This window comes from Monodelphis domestica, chromosome 1, assembly GCF_027887165.1.
Source record: "Monodelphis domestica isolate mMonDom1 chromosome 1, mMonDom1.pri, whole genome shotgun sequence".
NCBI lineage: Eukaryota > Metazoa > Chordata > Mammalia > Didelphimorphia > Didelphidae > Monodelphis > Monodelphis domestica.
In genome coordinates, this window is record NC_077227.1 from 114,504,329 (window position 1) to 114,518,692 (window position 14,364).

At 44.6% G+C, this 14,364-nt stretch overlaps 1 protein-coding gene and 1 long non-coding RNA gene across 2 annotated transcripts; one reads left to right on the forward strand and one right to left on the reverse strand.

The window, feature by feature from the left end:
* Positions 1-2,886: 2,886 nt before the first annotated feature.
* On the forward strand, positions 2,887-3,809 carry LOC103099144 (uncharacterized). Its single transcript, XR_460421.3, has 2 exons — positions 2,887-3,615; positions 3,733-3,809. It is a non-coding gene; the product is annotated as an uncharacterized LOC103099144 (long non-coding RNA).
* A 1,318-nt stretch (positions 3,810-5,127) lies between these two features.
* HPS6 (HPS6 biogenesis of lysosomal organelles complex 2 subunit 3) lies at positions 5,128-8,833 on the reverse strand. Its single transcript, XM_001379084.4, has one exon. The coding sequence runs from the start codon at positions 8,597-8,599 to the stop codon at positions 6,236-6,238; it is 2,364 nt and encodes a 787-aa protein (XP_001379121.2). The 5' UTR covers positions 8,600-8,833; the 3' UTR covers positions 5,128-6,235.
* Positions 8,834-14,364: the final 5,531 nt, after the last annotated feature.

Below are 14,364 nucleotides of genomic sequence, written 5' to 3' on the forward strand. Positions count from 1 at the left end.
CCTGACTTCCTTTAAGTCTCAACTAAAATCTCATCTTCTAAAGGATGCTTTTCCTAGCCCCTCTTAATTTTCATGCCTTCCCTACCTTAATTATTTTCCATTTTTCCTGTTTAGCTTATTTATATGTATTTGTCTATTGTTTCCTTCATTAGGTTGTGAGTTCCTTGAGGGCAGGGACTGTCTTTTGCCTCTTTTTTATATCCCCAACATTTAATATAGTGCTGAGAACATAGTAGGTACTCAATAAATGTTTAGTGATTGATTGATTGAACTGGGAAACTGATAGAAAGACTGACCAGGGATAGCAACTCCTTGCTTGATAATCACCTAATTAGGTGATCTGACAGAGAGATTAAAGAGTAACAGATCTAATTTAATAACTTCTGCCTCCCCTAGAGTGGGTTTCACTGCCCAGATCTCTTCAACATCCTCTGTAATATTCCAGGGCTAATTTCAGTCTTCCTAGGACTTCAGGAAAATACTTCACCCTCCAAATAGACCTGTTTAATCTATTTCATAGGTACCCTCCTAATGATGCAAGAATCAAGAATGGGGGGGTAGGGAGGGGCAAAAGTAAAAAGGTCTGGTAAGGAGTTTAAGGACAGATTACTGAGAAGGAGGGGCCTAACAGGAAGTGGGCCTAATCAGGGCTAACACTGCACTTTGCTTTCTCCTGCCAACAAAGGTGACTTGGGTGATAGAGCATAAAGTTAAATGATAAAGGTTTAGATAAAAGAATGGAAGGGTTTTTTTTTTTAATCTTTACTTTCCATCTTAGAATCAATACTAAGTATTGGTTCCAAGGCAGAAGAGTGGTAAGGACTACCCAATGGGGGTTAAGTGACTTGCCCAAAGTCACAGAGCTAGGAGGCCCACGGATTTGAACCTACGACCTCCCCATCTCTAGGCCTGGCTCTCAATACACTGAGCTCCTTAGCTATCTCAAGAATGAACAGTTTTAAACTTAATCATCTTAAACTCTATATATTCTTTTTGTCCCCCATAATGACCTAGACAACTTGTATTGTTTTTTAATCCTATCATGTCTTCTTGGAATTAGGAGAAAGGAAAGTATTTTGCTATTTATTCAGGTTTAGGAGAACTGGAGAGATTGGGAAGATTCTAGGGGCCACAGGAATTGGTGGTAGTAGAGAGAGAAAGCCCTCCCTGACTAGGGCTAAGGACACCTTTTGAGAGAAAGGAAACTCTGAATGAGGCCTGTAGTTTAGCTTTAAGGCTTCCCTCTGTCTTCCCACTTGGGGCTTTGTCTTACAAGTTGTGGCAACAATAAGAGGGAATATGATCTATAAAAAAGTTAAGAAAACCTTGACTTGAACCTTGAGAACAGGTCTTTTAAAAGTCCCATTTCCTCTTGGAAGTGTCTGGGGATTTTAGAGGTCTTGGAGCTAATTCCAAGACCAAAATTAGCCCTAGAATATTACAGAAGGTATTAAGGAGATTTTGGGCAAGTGATTGATTGACTTTGGGGATTTGTTCCCCTTTTTCAGTTTGTTCCAGATAAGGGATCTGAATATTTCTAGCTACATGAAGGGCTGCTATGAGTAAGCACAGGACAAGTTGGCTTGGGAAGTCCTGACCCAGAACACGTGTGCCCAGAGATATGGCTCCTTTCCTTAACACAGGAAATAAATGTGCCCAAACAGTTTCCCGAACACATTCCAGGAGATTCCTTTCTAGGCCTCCCCTAAACCCTCCCAGACATGTGTACTTATTTCCTGCTGCTTAACTCTGGCCCTCCTGCTCCCTGCACAGCTACTTCAGTAATATTCCCTTTCTCCATCCCCTTTTTCTCTGAAGTAGCTCTCAAAACAATCAATCTCTTTGGGAAGTTGAACTTGGACTCACTTGTCTCCTTAGACTGCTCCTTCAACATGTCTCAGACAAGGGTCTCCTTTTTATCATTCCTCCTCCACTGCTGTAATCTCTCCTATCCTCCATGTCTTTAGTGTTTCTCATCCTCTCCAATGGAGATCAATTCCATTGGGAAGATGAGGGGGATCCTCTTAGTATGCCTTCCTTATCTGATTCCATTAAGGTACCAAGATGAGAACGAAAAATGGTTGAGGGGCCCTATCCCCATCTTCTACTTTAGATTTCACCTTTGTATGGTTCACCCAATGTGTGGGGAAAAAAAGATCATCCTCAGTTTGGGATCTATTTCATGCTGAGGCTTGAAATTTCAATTTACAAGGCCAAATTATCATTGTCATCATCTTCTCTTCCTCCTCCTTTACCTTCTATTTTAGAATCAATACTGTTTATTTATTCCAAGGAAGAAGAATGGTAAGGATTAGGCAATGGGGATTAAGTGACTTGCCAAGGGTCACACAGGTAGTAATGTCTGAGGGCAAATTTGAACCCAAGTCCTCCCAGCTGCAGGCCTGATGCTCTATTCATTGCGCTACCTACCTGCCTCTCAGAGGCAAATCTTCTAAGGGGTGCTTGCTCAGGTACAGGTTCCCCTTCAGTTTCACTGGATCTGATCGAAGATTGGGTCTTCTGCCTTGTACTTCTTCTATCTTCTTTTCCCTTGATCCTCCATATTTTTCCTTTGCTGACTAACCACATTGCCTCACTTCACAGGTGATATGTGGAGACTTAATTCAGTCCCTGATTCATGTGGTTGATCAGCTAGATAATCTAATTTGTAATCTGGTGAGTTTGCTGGGGAAGAAACATGTCATTAAGACCTCCCATGCTGGATCTCACCATCCCCTCCTACTCTTAAGACATTTAATTTCTTGTGTTGTGGAAGGAGAAAAAAAGACAAGAAACTTGACACTTTCTGAGCTGAGAGTGTAACTAGGCAATGAAAGAGGCCCAACCTTGCTTTAAGAATGGCTTCCCTTTCCCACAGGTGTCTTCCTCCCGTCTCATTTGTTTTTCATTAGTTTCTGTCATCCCCACAACGAGGTCTCTTGAAACTAAATGTGTAATTGGAGCTGCAAGACATGAAAATGGACAGTTTCTGCCTCTCCCTCCCCCCAATAGTGACTCTCTTCACTGACAGCCATTTAAATCCATATCCCTCACTGTGATTCTTGATTTGGCTCCCAATTCAATTCCTTGGTTCCTCCAGAGGACCCCAATGATGACCCACTTCTCAGATTAGAACCAAGTTCCTTCCTTTCAGCAGGACTTTTTAGGGTGGGTTTGTTCAGGCTAGTTTCCAACTTTTGACAAAATTCTGCCCGATCTCCTGTGGCAAACCACAGGTAGGGCCTGATGTAAGAAGAGATGACACTCCCTACAAGTCCCCTTCCTACATTAACAACTCTAACATCTTCCCTAAAACCTATCCTCCACTGATTTACTCTTTCTTCTCTCCCTCTCTAGCCATCTCTTCAGCTTGGCAGACTTGCTTCTCCACTATATAAAAAATGATGCCCTAGTGTAGGGATATTTGACCTGGGGTTAAGGACCCCCCAAGGGGTTTATGAATAGACTTCAGAGGGTCCATTAACTTGAACAGGAAGATTACATCTTCATTTTCACTAACTTCAAACTGAAATTTAGCATTTCCTTCAGTTATTTAAAAATATTGTTCTTTTCAGATCCAGAGCCTTCCAAAAGGATCCATGACCCCAAAAAAGGGTAAGAACCCTTGAACTAGAGGAATTTGTGCTGTGGAATCCCTCTTCCTGATTACTGAAGCATTTCCCAGATCTCAATTTCAGGAAAATTCTAACCATTTTATGCTTTCCTTTCCAGATATTGTGTGAATACCCATCTCACCCCATCTCCTTCAATCCTGGAACCTTGAATCATAATAAAATCAACTCTGACAATGTTCCTGGCTAGAATATTTTAATCTACTACCTTATGGTCCAGTTGACCTCACTTCCAACTTTCTAGCCCAAAGTGCCCCATTAGAATAGAACTCTTTGAGGACACATTGTCAGTACAGTGCTTGGAACACAGCTATGAAATGCTTTTTCTTTCTGATCCTCAGCGAAAATACTGAACCATAGCATGGAAAGTTGTTTGAGTTGCTTTTGCAAAGGAGGTAAATTTTTCAATAGTAAGAGTGACCATGAAGGGTGTGGTGTGCCCTAAAAGGGGCAACCTTGTTGAATCAGCCCCAGTCAATAGTCTTCCACCTCAATCCCCCAACAGTATTGGAATATTGTTGCCCCCTCGTGGGAACTGTGAGAACAACACAGTGTGCCTACCTAAAGACTCAGCCACTTTGTCCTTTGTCCCTATCCCTCACTTCCATGCCCTAACTGGAGCCCACAAGTGTCCTCCCTTATTGGTAGATGAGAAAACTGAGGCTTAGAATATTCATAAGGGGCTCCCAGATAATAACACATTTCCCCACCTCCCCACCTAAGACCAGCAAACATATTCCTAGACCAGTGCCTGGTGCACAGAATATCCTACATCAGAATCTAGGGATCAAGAGATCCTAAGACTTAGCAAAGAACAAAGCTCTTCCCTGGCTTCCACTCAAACCAATCTAGTTGCTCCCAAACAGGTATATATTTAGCTTAGTTTACACCCAATGACTAGTTCCATCTGGGGCCTGCTCATCTAGCCCCTCACTGGCTGAAGACACAAGGATAGGTTATATCAAGAGCAAAAAGATTCAAACTACCTGTAGGATAGGTTTCAAAGTCCACCATGAACATGATTTTTGGAGTTAACATTTGTTTCAGATCATTTACAAATCTTGCCTACTTGTCACCATCATTGGAATACTGAGGTTTCTGTGTTATTTTATATATATGTTTTATCTACCTTCTAGATGCAAGTTGTACCCTTTATTTATAGCCCTGTCTTCCTTCCTGCTTGTACTCTACCTCAAAAGTAGGTACGGGAACAAGGTCAGAGTGTGCCTTAGGACTCCAACATTTAAAGAGATTTTTCCTGTATTCTGTAAAAATTCTTGCTCCTCCTACTCCAAATCTTAGGATCAATGCTGAAGGGAAACTACTGATCTTTCTCCCTTGGTTGCTGAGTTTTTAGAGGCCCTAGAAGTAAGAGGGACCTATCCCTTTTTCATTTGCCTTACCTCTTAGAACCCAGATCTGAAACATGGTAAAATAAGAGCCTAGAAATAATAATAATAATGATGATGATGATGATGGCAAAAATAATAATAGCTGGCATTTATATAATGCTTTAATGTTTGCAAAGCATTTTACAAATATTATCTCACTGTATCCTCCCAACAACCCTGGAAGCTAGTGCTACTATTACCCACATTTCATAGATGAGAAAACTGAGGCAGGTAGTGACTCATCCAAGTGCATCCAAGTGACTCATCACATGCATTTTCAGAGGGCCAAATTTGAACTTGGGTCTTCTAATTCTCTATCCCTTTTATTACCTAGGAGAGACAGGTCTAGGTGCAGCTTGGGATACTCCCTTACCTTTCTGGTCCTAATGGGTTTCTCAGTTACTTATTTTTCTACATGGAGATCCATATGATCAATCATCAGACCCAGAGTAAGTGGAAACCCTGGGGCTAAGAGCCAAGGTGGGAGGGCGGGCAAGGTGACAGGTAAGTGATGGCTTCTGTCAACCTGGCACTTCTCAAGCTTGTAACTAGGCTCTTTTGGTACCAGCATCTCCAGGGCCTTGCTTCTGCCTTCTTGGAGATGAGATTGAGAGAATTATGAACATGGTGATGAATTCCAGGAATCCCTGCTACTGCTAAGAGTGGTAAGATTCTCTTCTCATTCCTTGGGCACTAGGCAGGGAGACCCCACCCTTCCTCAAGGTCTTTATTCATCTTGGGAACTCTTCTTGGAAGGGTTTCTTCCCTTCTTATTTGGCTTCCATGTTCTCTCCCTCCTCTAGGGGACATTTCCATTAATAAGTAGGAAGACAAACCCCATTGAGGGGATGGAAGGGTGAGAGAAGGGCTCTCTGAAATGGTCTGAGCAGATGGTAGCTTGGGAGCTGCACTTATTCCAACTTATCAGATCATCATCCCCCCCTCCTCTCAACTACATTTAAACAAAGTCACTCTTGCTTCCCTTCCCTGTGTATATTTAAAATCTCTCCAGAAAAGTATTGAACACATTGGGGGAAACAGGGACCTTCTATGAATTTCCCTCCAGCATCTGAAGGGAATCCTTTTGAGCCCCTCCCTCTCATAAGGAAGTGGGAAAACACTAATTGAACCCCTCCCTTTCAGGTTCACTGTAGCCTTTGCCCCTGAGCCCTCAGTCTAAGGCAATTCTATAGAATTGCTGGCCCCAGTCTCCTAGCTCTGACTTCTCTTGTTCTGTGAGGGGTATTGCCTGCTGCTGGGGTTGGGAGGACAGGTGCCAGAGTCCCACAGGATATCCTCATAAGGGTTTGGGGCCTGTTCTTTGGGCCTGTCCTGTTCCAGCAGGCCTCTCAGGAGCCCCACTGTGAGTGGGGGCTCGCCTCCCACCTTAGGGAATGGGGCTGGAGGCCCTTCTTCATCCGGCAGGTGCTTCTGTAGCAGGAGCAGGAGGTCAGTGAGTGTCAAGTCTGGTGGGCACAGGCAGCGCAGGCGAGCCAGGTGGGCATCCAACTGGCGATGCTGAGCAAATTCAGCTAGTAAGACGGTGAAGATCTCCATCTGCAGCAGAGGGCTGGATGGGCTCAGTGCCAGCCCTGCATCCAGCACCCGGTCCCATTGTCTGGCCTGAACTAGCTGCCCAATGGCCTGGAGTATGGCCTTGGGCCGGCCACTTCCCAATAGTAGCTCTAGTTCTAGAGTTTCTGTTTCCGCCCCAGCCCAGTTGCCAAGCACAGTCAATGCTCGTCGGTATAAGGGTGGCCCTGGGCCCCCAGCTCCTACCCCCCAGCCTGGCCCCCCCTGTCGTTGTGCCAGTTCTACAAAGGGTGGCAACCAGCATGGCTCTAGCCGACAAAGGCACTGGCACAGGAGTTCAAAGGGAGGCAGTGCACCATCAGTCCCAGTGTCAGCTAGAACCTTCTTCCACAAGTCAGGAGGGGCTTGGGACTTCAGCTGGCCAGCTTTATCCAGTTGTAGCTGCAGGGCTCGGCGGGTAGAACCCCAGGCAGCAGCAGGGAAGACAGAAAAGATAGCATTGAGCTGGGGCAGTTTGTCCCCCATCAGATCTGACCTGAGCAGCCGCTCTACCTCTCTTTCAACCAGCTCAGTCCAGCCTTCCTCCTGCCCTTCCCCAGTCACTAGTCGGGTCTTAAGCCGCTCCAGGCCATGGTAGTCTCTTAGCTCAGCTTGTAAATCGGTCAGTAGCTTGGTTGGGAGTCGGTGACCTTGGAGAACAGCAGCTAGGGCCAGTGGTGCTTGAAAAGTGCTACCTTTTCTCAATTCATCAATCGTGAGCCTGGCTCCCCGTAAGCTCCTCCGCTGGTAGTAGCTACAGGCCTCTTCGAACACCAAGTCTTCTGCGATTGGCCACTCAACCTCTTTCCCCACCTCCCAGGACATAGAGAACAGGCCGCTTGCAGAGAGCAGCCTCAGGCCACCTTTATTCTCCTTTTCTTCCTCATCAATCCCTGGGGCTGAGAGCTCCAGCAGGTAGACTCGGTCAGTGCTTAGGACCTTTCTTTCTAGAAGCCGTCCAGTGCCCATGTCGAGCAGCTCGAGTCCAGAGCCCAGCACACAGGCTAGGGTGTTGTTGAAGACACCCAAAGATACAGGGACCCCCTGGCTAAGCAGCCCACACTTCAAGATACCCACCGTTCTAGCTCCTCCATCCCTCCGGATGAGACTCACATCCCCTTTTGGGCTCAGCACTAGCAGGCTCCCCTGAGCAGCGACACAGGTGTGGATGTCTAGGGGCTCCCCACCACAAAGCAGTCCCGGTACTCCTTGAAGCAGGGCTCTGAAATCCCAGGAGTCTCTGCCTTTAGGGCTCAAATTCCTGCCCTGAGTAAGATTGTGAGCAGGGACAGATATAGTTATTCTGCCTGTACTGGGGTACCAGATGAGCAAGATGTGGGCCACGCTGGGCCAGGTGGTAGCTGTAGGCACCAGGAAGAAGTCAGTATGGGAAGATAATAGCTGGAAATGAGGGCAGTGGTGCAGCAAGATCTTGGGAGCACCCAGGATGGCACCGCTCTCCCCGGGTTCCAGAGCCCGGGTGCACACACAGTGACTGAAGGCTGCCTGTGCCGATCCCACTACAGTCTCAGTGCTGGCTGGCCGCTCTTCACACCACACTAGTCGGTTCCCGACGGCCGCTGCAGCCATCACCCTGGCCTTGCTACTCACACACAATTCGGCCTGCTGCAGCAGCTGCCACCCTGGGTGCACTCCAGTGCCCCAAATTTCAGCCCGCCCACTCACCCACACCAAAGCAAGAAGGGGACGTGGGCTACCAGCCCAGCCCGGGCACTTTAGAAAGAAGGCATCCAGCAAGGGGCCTGGGCCAGCGGGCCAGGGGGGTTCCAGCCCCAACCCCGGCCCCGCCCCCTTCCTGGACACCAGCAGCAGTGGGACGGGAGAGCCTGATGGGCGCAGGAGCAGCAGGTGGCGGCCGTCGGGGCTGGCGCGGACCCGGGCAAGAGGCTCCTCCGCCAGCATTTCACGGAGCCGGCTCGCGTGACTGAACTCGCTCAGGTCCGAGAGCAGACGCAGAGTGCTTGTCCGCTTCATGGCCCCCATGGGCTGAGGGCGCCGGCCCGCGCTGGAGGTGGAAGGCACACTCTGGAAGGCCAGGGGCGCCGCTGAACAGAGTCAGACCTGATTGGGTCCTCGCGCTCCGTTCCACTGTCTGGTGACTCCGGGCCCGGCTGGCTTGGGGTTCGGGAGAAAAGGGAAGCGGCCCAGCGGTCCTTCAACTTCCGTCTCCGCGGATGAGGTGGGCTGTAGATTTAGGGGCAGGAGAGTCAGCCCCGCCCAAAAGGCTTGCGTGAATCTGGCGCACCGCTGCATGGGAGCCCGCCCCGGGGCGGAGCCAGCATGGTTCTCCCCCACCCCCCACCGTGGCCCCACCACTTTCCCAGTTCTCTCCGGGCTTCTTCAGGCTCGGAACTGTTGTTTTTTCCCCCGTCTCCTATCCCATGGGTTCCCCAGGCTGCGTCGGGACCTGGAGGCTTCCTCACTCCTCATCCATATATTCAGGAGGAGTCCACTCTCCCTCTCCATTCTTTCTTCCTCCAAGGTGCCCTTACTTAAAACTCAGCATTGCCTAAAAACCAAGCCCAGAGTCCCACTCATTCTTTAATTTGTCATAATATCCTTCTATTTAAGCTTCCTCTTTGACATCAGCAAAAGGAAACTCAAAATATGTGTTCATTGATTTTAAGTTTTTATTTTTATAACCTGGTCATTTCCAGTTAGAGCGCTCCCTGTTATTGAATCCTTCTTTGTTAACAACAAACACGCTTAGCAAAAGCCATACTCCAGAAACTCTGTTGTGGACAGCATATTGAACATTTTACAACTCCGGTCCCCCACTTCACTACCAGAGGAGGGAGCTATGTCTCATTATCTGTCATCTGGGCCATTGCAATTACTTTGAATGCATTCCTTTGCATTATTGTAGTCATTGAATATATTCTTCTGGTTCTGCTAATTTCAATCAACTTCAATTCGTGGCTTCAGGTCTTTTTTTTTTCATTTTTATTTTTTTAAACCCTTACCTGCTATCTTAGAATCAATACTGTGTATTGGTTCCAAAGCAGAGGAGAGGTAAGGGCTGAGCAAAAGGTTAAAGTGATTTGCCCAGCTAGGAAGTGTCTGAGGTCATATCTGAACCCAGGACCTATCATCTCCAGGCCTGGCTCTCTATTCACTGAGCCACACTACCTATTATTTTTAATGGTGAAGTGGCATGGCATAGTGGATAAAGAGATGATCTCAAAACCAGAGGACTTGAGTTCAAGTCCCATTTCTTTTTTCTTTTTAAAAATTCCCCCCCATGGTTCCATTATTCTTGTTGTCTCCCTCCCCACTCCTGCATTTGACAAGCAACTTCACTGATATATATATATATATATATATATATATCACTCAAACCCTATTTCTACATTATTAATTTTTGTAATAGAGTAATCTTTTAAAACCAAAACCCCAAATTCTATACCTATATAAACAAGTGATAAATCATATGCTTTCTTCTGGATTCCTACTCCCATAGTTCTTTCTCTAGATGTGGACAGCATTCTTTCTCATAAGTCTTTCAGAGTTGTCCTGGATCATTGCATTGTTTTTAGTAGCAAAGTCAATTACATTTGATCATGGAGTCTCATTTCTGACATGCTGGCTGTGTGAACTTGGGCAAGTCACTTAAATTTCCATTGCTCTGGGAAACTTTCAAAGGTCTTTTATTCTTTTTCTGTATTTTTCATTTTTTACAGAGGTGCCAATAAAATTTTATTGCTTTCATATGACACCATTTCTTTAGCCATTCCATGGTTAATTGATTTTTTTGCCACCACAAAAAGTGCTGCTCCAAATATTTTGGGCTATATTAATTTGATTTCATTGACGTTTACTATGGACAAGACTGAGCACTGGGCATCTTGAGGTGACAAGTGAATAAGAGTTAGAACAACTTACAGTCTGAGGGAGGTGAAACCTAGACACAAATAATTATAACAAAAGGCACAATGGGACAAGTGCTGTAAACCAAGTATAAGCAAAATGTTATGTGAGTTTAGAGGAAGGAGAGATCACTTATAAAGAAAAGGAAAGGATTCAAGGAAGGAATTTTACTTGAACTTTGAAGGATGGCTGGTATTTCAACAGACTGGTATGTGAAGGTGGGGAGAGTGAGCCAGAGTCAGAGCAGTATTACATTCCAGGAAAAAGTGTGAGCAGAAGCACAGAAACTGCTGGGATGCTTGTAAATTTTGGGTGTGTGTCCAGTTGGGCTAGAGTATGGAGTAAAAGAAGGAGAGTAGTGGGCAGAGATAGTATGCAGAGGACTTGCAGTGGATTTGGTGTTAAGACATTGTTCTCTGTGATTCTAGTTGAATGAACCATGGCTAATTATTCACCTCTTTGAACTTTCAGTTTCCTCATATGTAAAATGGGGAATCATAATTCTTGCATTACTTACCTTTCTCTCCCCACTCTAATCCATTCTTTACTCAGATGCCAAGGCAATTTTTCTAAAGCATAGATTTGACCCTCCTCCCCTAATGATCCCCTAATGAACTCCAGGGGTTCCCTATAATCCCTAGTATCAAACATAAACTCCTTTGTTTAGAATTTAAGGCTCTTTATAACCTGACTCCCTCCTAGAATTCCAGACTTACCCTTTCTGCAGTCTGGGAATAATGGCCCATTTGATGTTCCTTTCAAATGATCCTTCATCTTCATCTCTTTGTATTCTCTCATGCCTGGAATGCTTTGCCTTTTAATTTGCTATGCTTTCTTCAAGATTTTCTTCCATCTCTTTTGTGTATATCTTGTATGTACCTAATTATTAACATGTTATTTTCTCCATTAGGATGAAAGTTCTTTCAGGGTTTTACTTTTGTTTTCCTATCCCCTGGTGCTTAGCAAAGTGCCTTGTACTTTGTTGTTCAGTCCTGTCCCACTACTGACTATGTGGACTATAGCATGCCAGTGTTGGCCATGGATATTTCTTGGCAAAGATACTGGAGTAGTTTGCTCTTTCCTTCTCAATTGGTTTAAGGCAAACAGAGATTAAGTGACTTGGCCAGGGTCACATAACTAGTATGTGTCCAAGGCCAAATTTGATATCAAGTCTTCCTGACTCTAGGCCTAGCACTCTACCTACAAGCCATCTCACTGCCTTGCCTTGTACTTATTAAGTAAATGTTTGTTGAATGATTGCCATAGACAGTGTGACTCTCTGTCCACTCTCATTTTGGGGAGGCACCCTATTATTTCATTGTTTGATACTACAAAAGAGTTTGACTACTTTCCATTCTCTTTTAGTGACTTAAAACCACAGAATATAGCTTTATATTACATGATTTAAAAGTTCATGATATTCAGGATGAGAGTCTACTAAGTCAACATTCAGGCTTACTTAATTCATTAATAAATATTAATTAATTTGTTAATTAATTAATTTTGAGCATTTGTAGATTTTTCAAGTGCATAGGAAGTCTGTCGCCTGCCTTTTCTTGTCACAGTAGGAAGGAGTGAAGGAAGCAGAATCAGAATATTGTTTTCCTGAGTTTTTTCCTACCTTTAGGCTCAGGCCAAGCTAAGGGAGGAGTTAGAGTGAGTTCAAGCTAGGTATGATGTAAGAAAAAAGAACCTAGAACTTCTCAACTTCCATCCCATATGAGATCATTAATCTGTTCTCTGGAAACAACAAGAGAGGACGGAGATCTGCTCCCACTGTTATTGTTGGGACAGTGTCCTCTTCCTTGAGTGGAAATGATTCCTTTTACCTCAATTTAACAAGTATCAAAGAACTAATGTGTGCAAATCACCTGGGAAGATTCTGTTTTTTTGTTTCATTTTGTTTTTCTTTCTTTTTTTTTTAAACCCTTACCTTCCGTTTTGGAGTCAATACTGTGTATTGGCTCCAAGGCAGAAGAGTGGTAAGGGCTAGGCAATGGGGGTCAGGTGACTTGCCCAGGGTCACACAGCTGGGAAGTGGCTGAAGCCAGATTTGAACTTAGGACCTCCAGTCTCTAGGACTGGTTCTCAATCCACTGTGCTACCCAGCTGCCCCCTTGTTTTTGCTTTCTTAGAAAATATTTTAACCTTACTCCCAACAAAGTAGCAAAGATGACAAAAATAGGGAAAGAGTCAGGATTGAGGAAAGACAGGGACATTAATATACTATTGGTGAAGCAGTGGATTAGGCTAAGGATTCTGGAAAGCAACTTGGAAAATTACTACTAATTACACTAAAGTGACTAAAACACACATATCCTTTGACTCAGTGATCCCATTGATAGGTATGTACCCAAAGAAGGTCAAAGACAGAAAGGAACAATGGATACATATTAAAATGTTTATAGCAACACTTTTTACAGTAGCAAAGAACTGGAAACAAAGTAGATGTTCATCAATTGGGGAATATAATTCCATAACCCAATTACCATTAATTGGTAAGCAAGTTGTGGTACATGGATTAAAAAACAAACAAACACCCTATCCATTTTAGAATCAATACTTAGTATTGGTTTTAAGGCAGATGAGTGGTAAGGGCTGGGAAATGGGGGTTAAGTGACTTGTCTGGGGTCACATAGCTGGGAAAGGTCTGAGGTCACATTTGAACTCAGGACCACCCCATCTCTAGGCCTGGCTCTTAATTCACTGAGTCACCCAACTTAGTTGTTTAGTTTTGCCAAAACTTTTTTCTTTTTCTTTTTTTTTTAACAACAGGTGGTTCCCATAGGAGGAAGAGGGTGATATATTTTGAAATAAAGGTGATGTAAAGACAAAATTATCAATGAAAAATTAAAAAAGAAAAAAGTTCGACCAAAAAGTTCAGATAAGGCAAGATTTTTCCTATGTTTTACAACTTAATAAAGGCATAATAACCACACAGAGATCAAAATTACATAAGGGTCACAAACCCTTAATAATTTTTAGCTTTCAAGCACAGTCTGAGGCTCAGAAAGGTTAAGTGACTGGTCCCTCCATCACACAGCTAATAAGGATTTCAAGCTGATTGCTGGCTTAGAACTAGCCATAGTTTCTTTAGGTAACTATCGAATACAAGAGTACATAAATGGACTAAAAAGAAGTTTAAAACAAAGTGCATGAGGGAGTGGGAAAAATTGTGAAGAAACCTGAGATTCCTTACAATTATTAGCTAGCTGTGTGACCATAGAGAAGTCCTTTTAGTCTCTCAGAGCCAGTTTTCTCATCTTTGTGTAGCCACTCTCATATATAATGGAGCTAATTATACTTGTACAATTTAGCTTACGGAGTTGTGAGGAGAAATGCTTTTTTGTAAACCTTAAAATGTTTAAATGAGAAGGGGTTTATTATCATTGCTAAGGAACGTCTTGAAGATTCAGTGTAACTATGAATGTGAACCGTCTCAGTGACGGGTAAAGCCTGTACACTTGTGAAGGGCTGCTTCCTCTTCACCTATGCTCCGAGGCTCAGATTCAGTCTCACCTCTTCCGGGAAGCTCTCCACTCAGCTCTAGGGAACCTTATCTTTCCTTTCATAGAGTTGCTATAGCTCCATTGGCTCTAACCCAGGGTAACTTCGGTCAGGCAAATGTTTATAGAAGGATAGATTTTTTGGCAAGTACCAGAGTACCTCCACTCCTCATTCAGTGAACAAGTCTTGGATGTTCACAAGAGAGGAAAGCAAGAGGGCGCGTGGTCTAGGCGGGGCTAGAGGGAGGGGTGGGGTCTGACCTCTTTCTCACCGCGAAGCAGCTACGTAGGCACCGCATTGCTTCCTGGGAGTTGTGGTCCCCAGGGTCGTGGCGTCCATTGAGAGTTGTAGTCCTGGCGTGGGGGCGGGGCCAC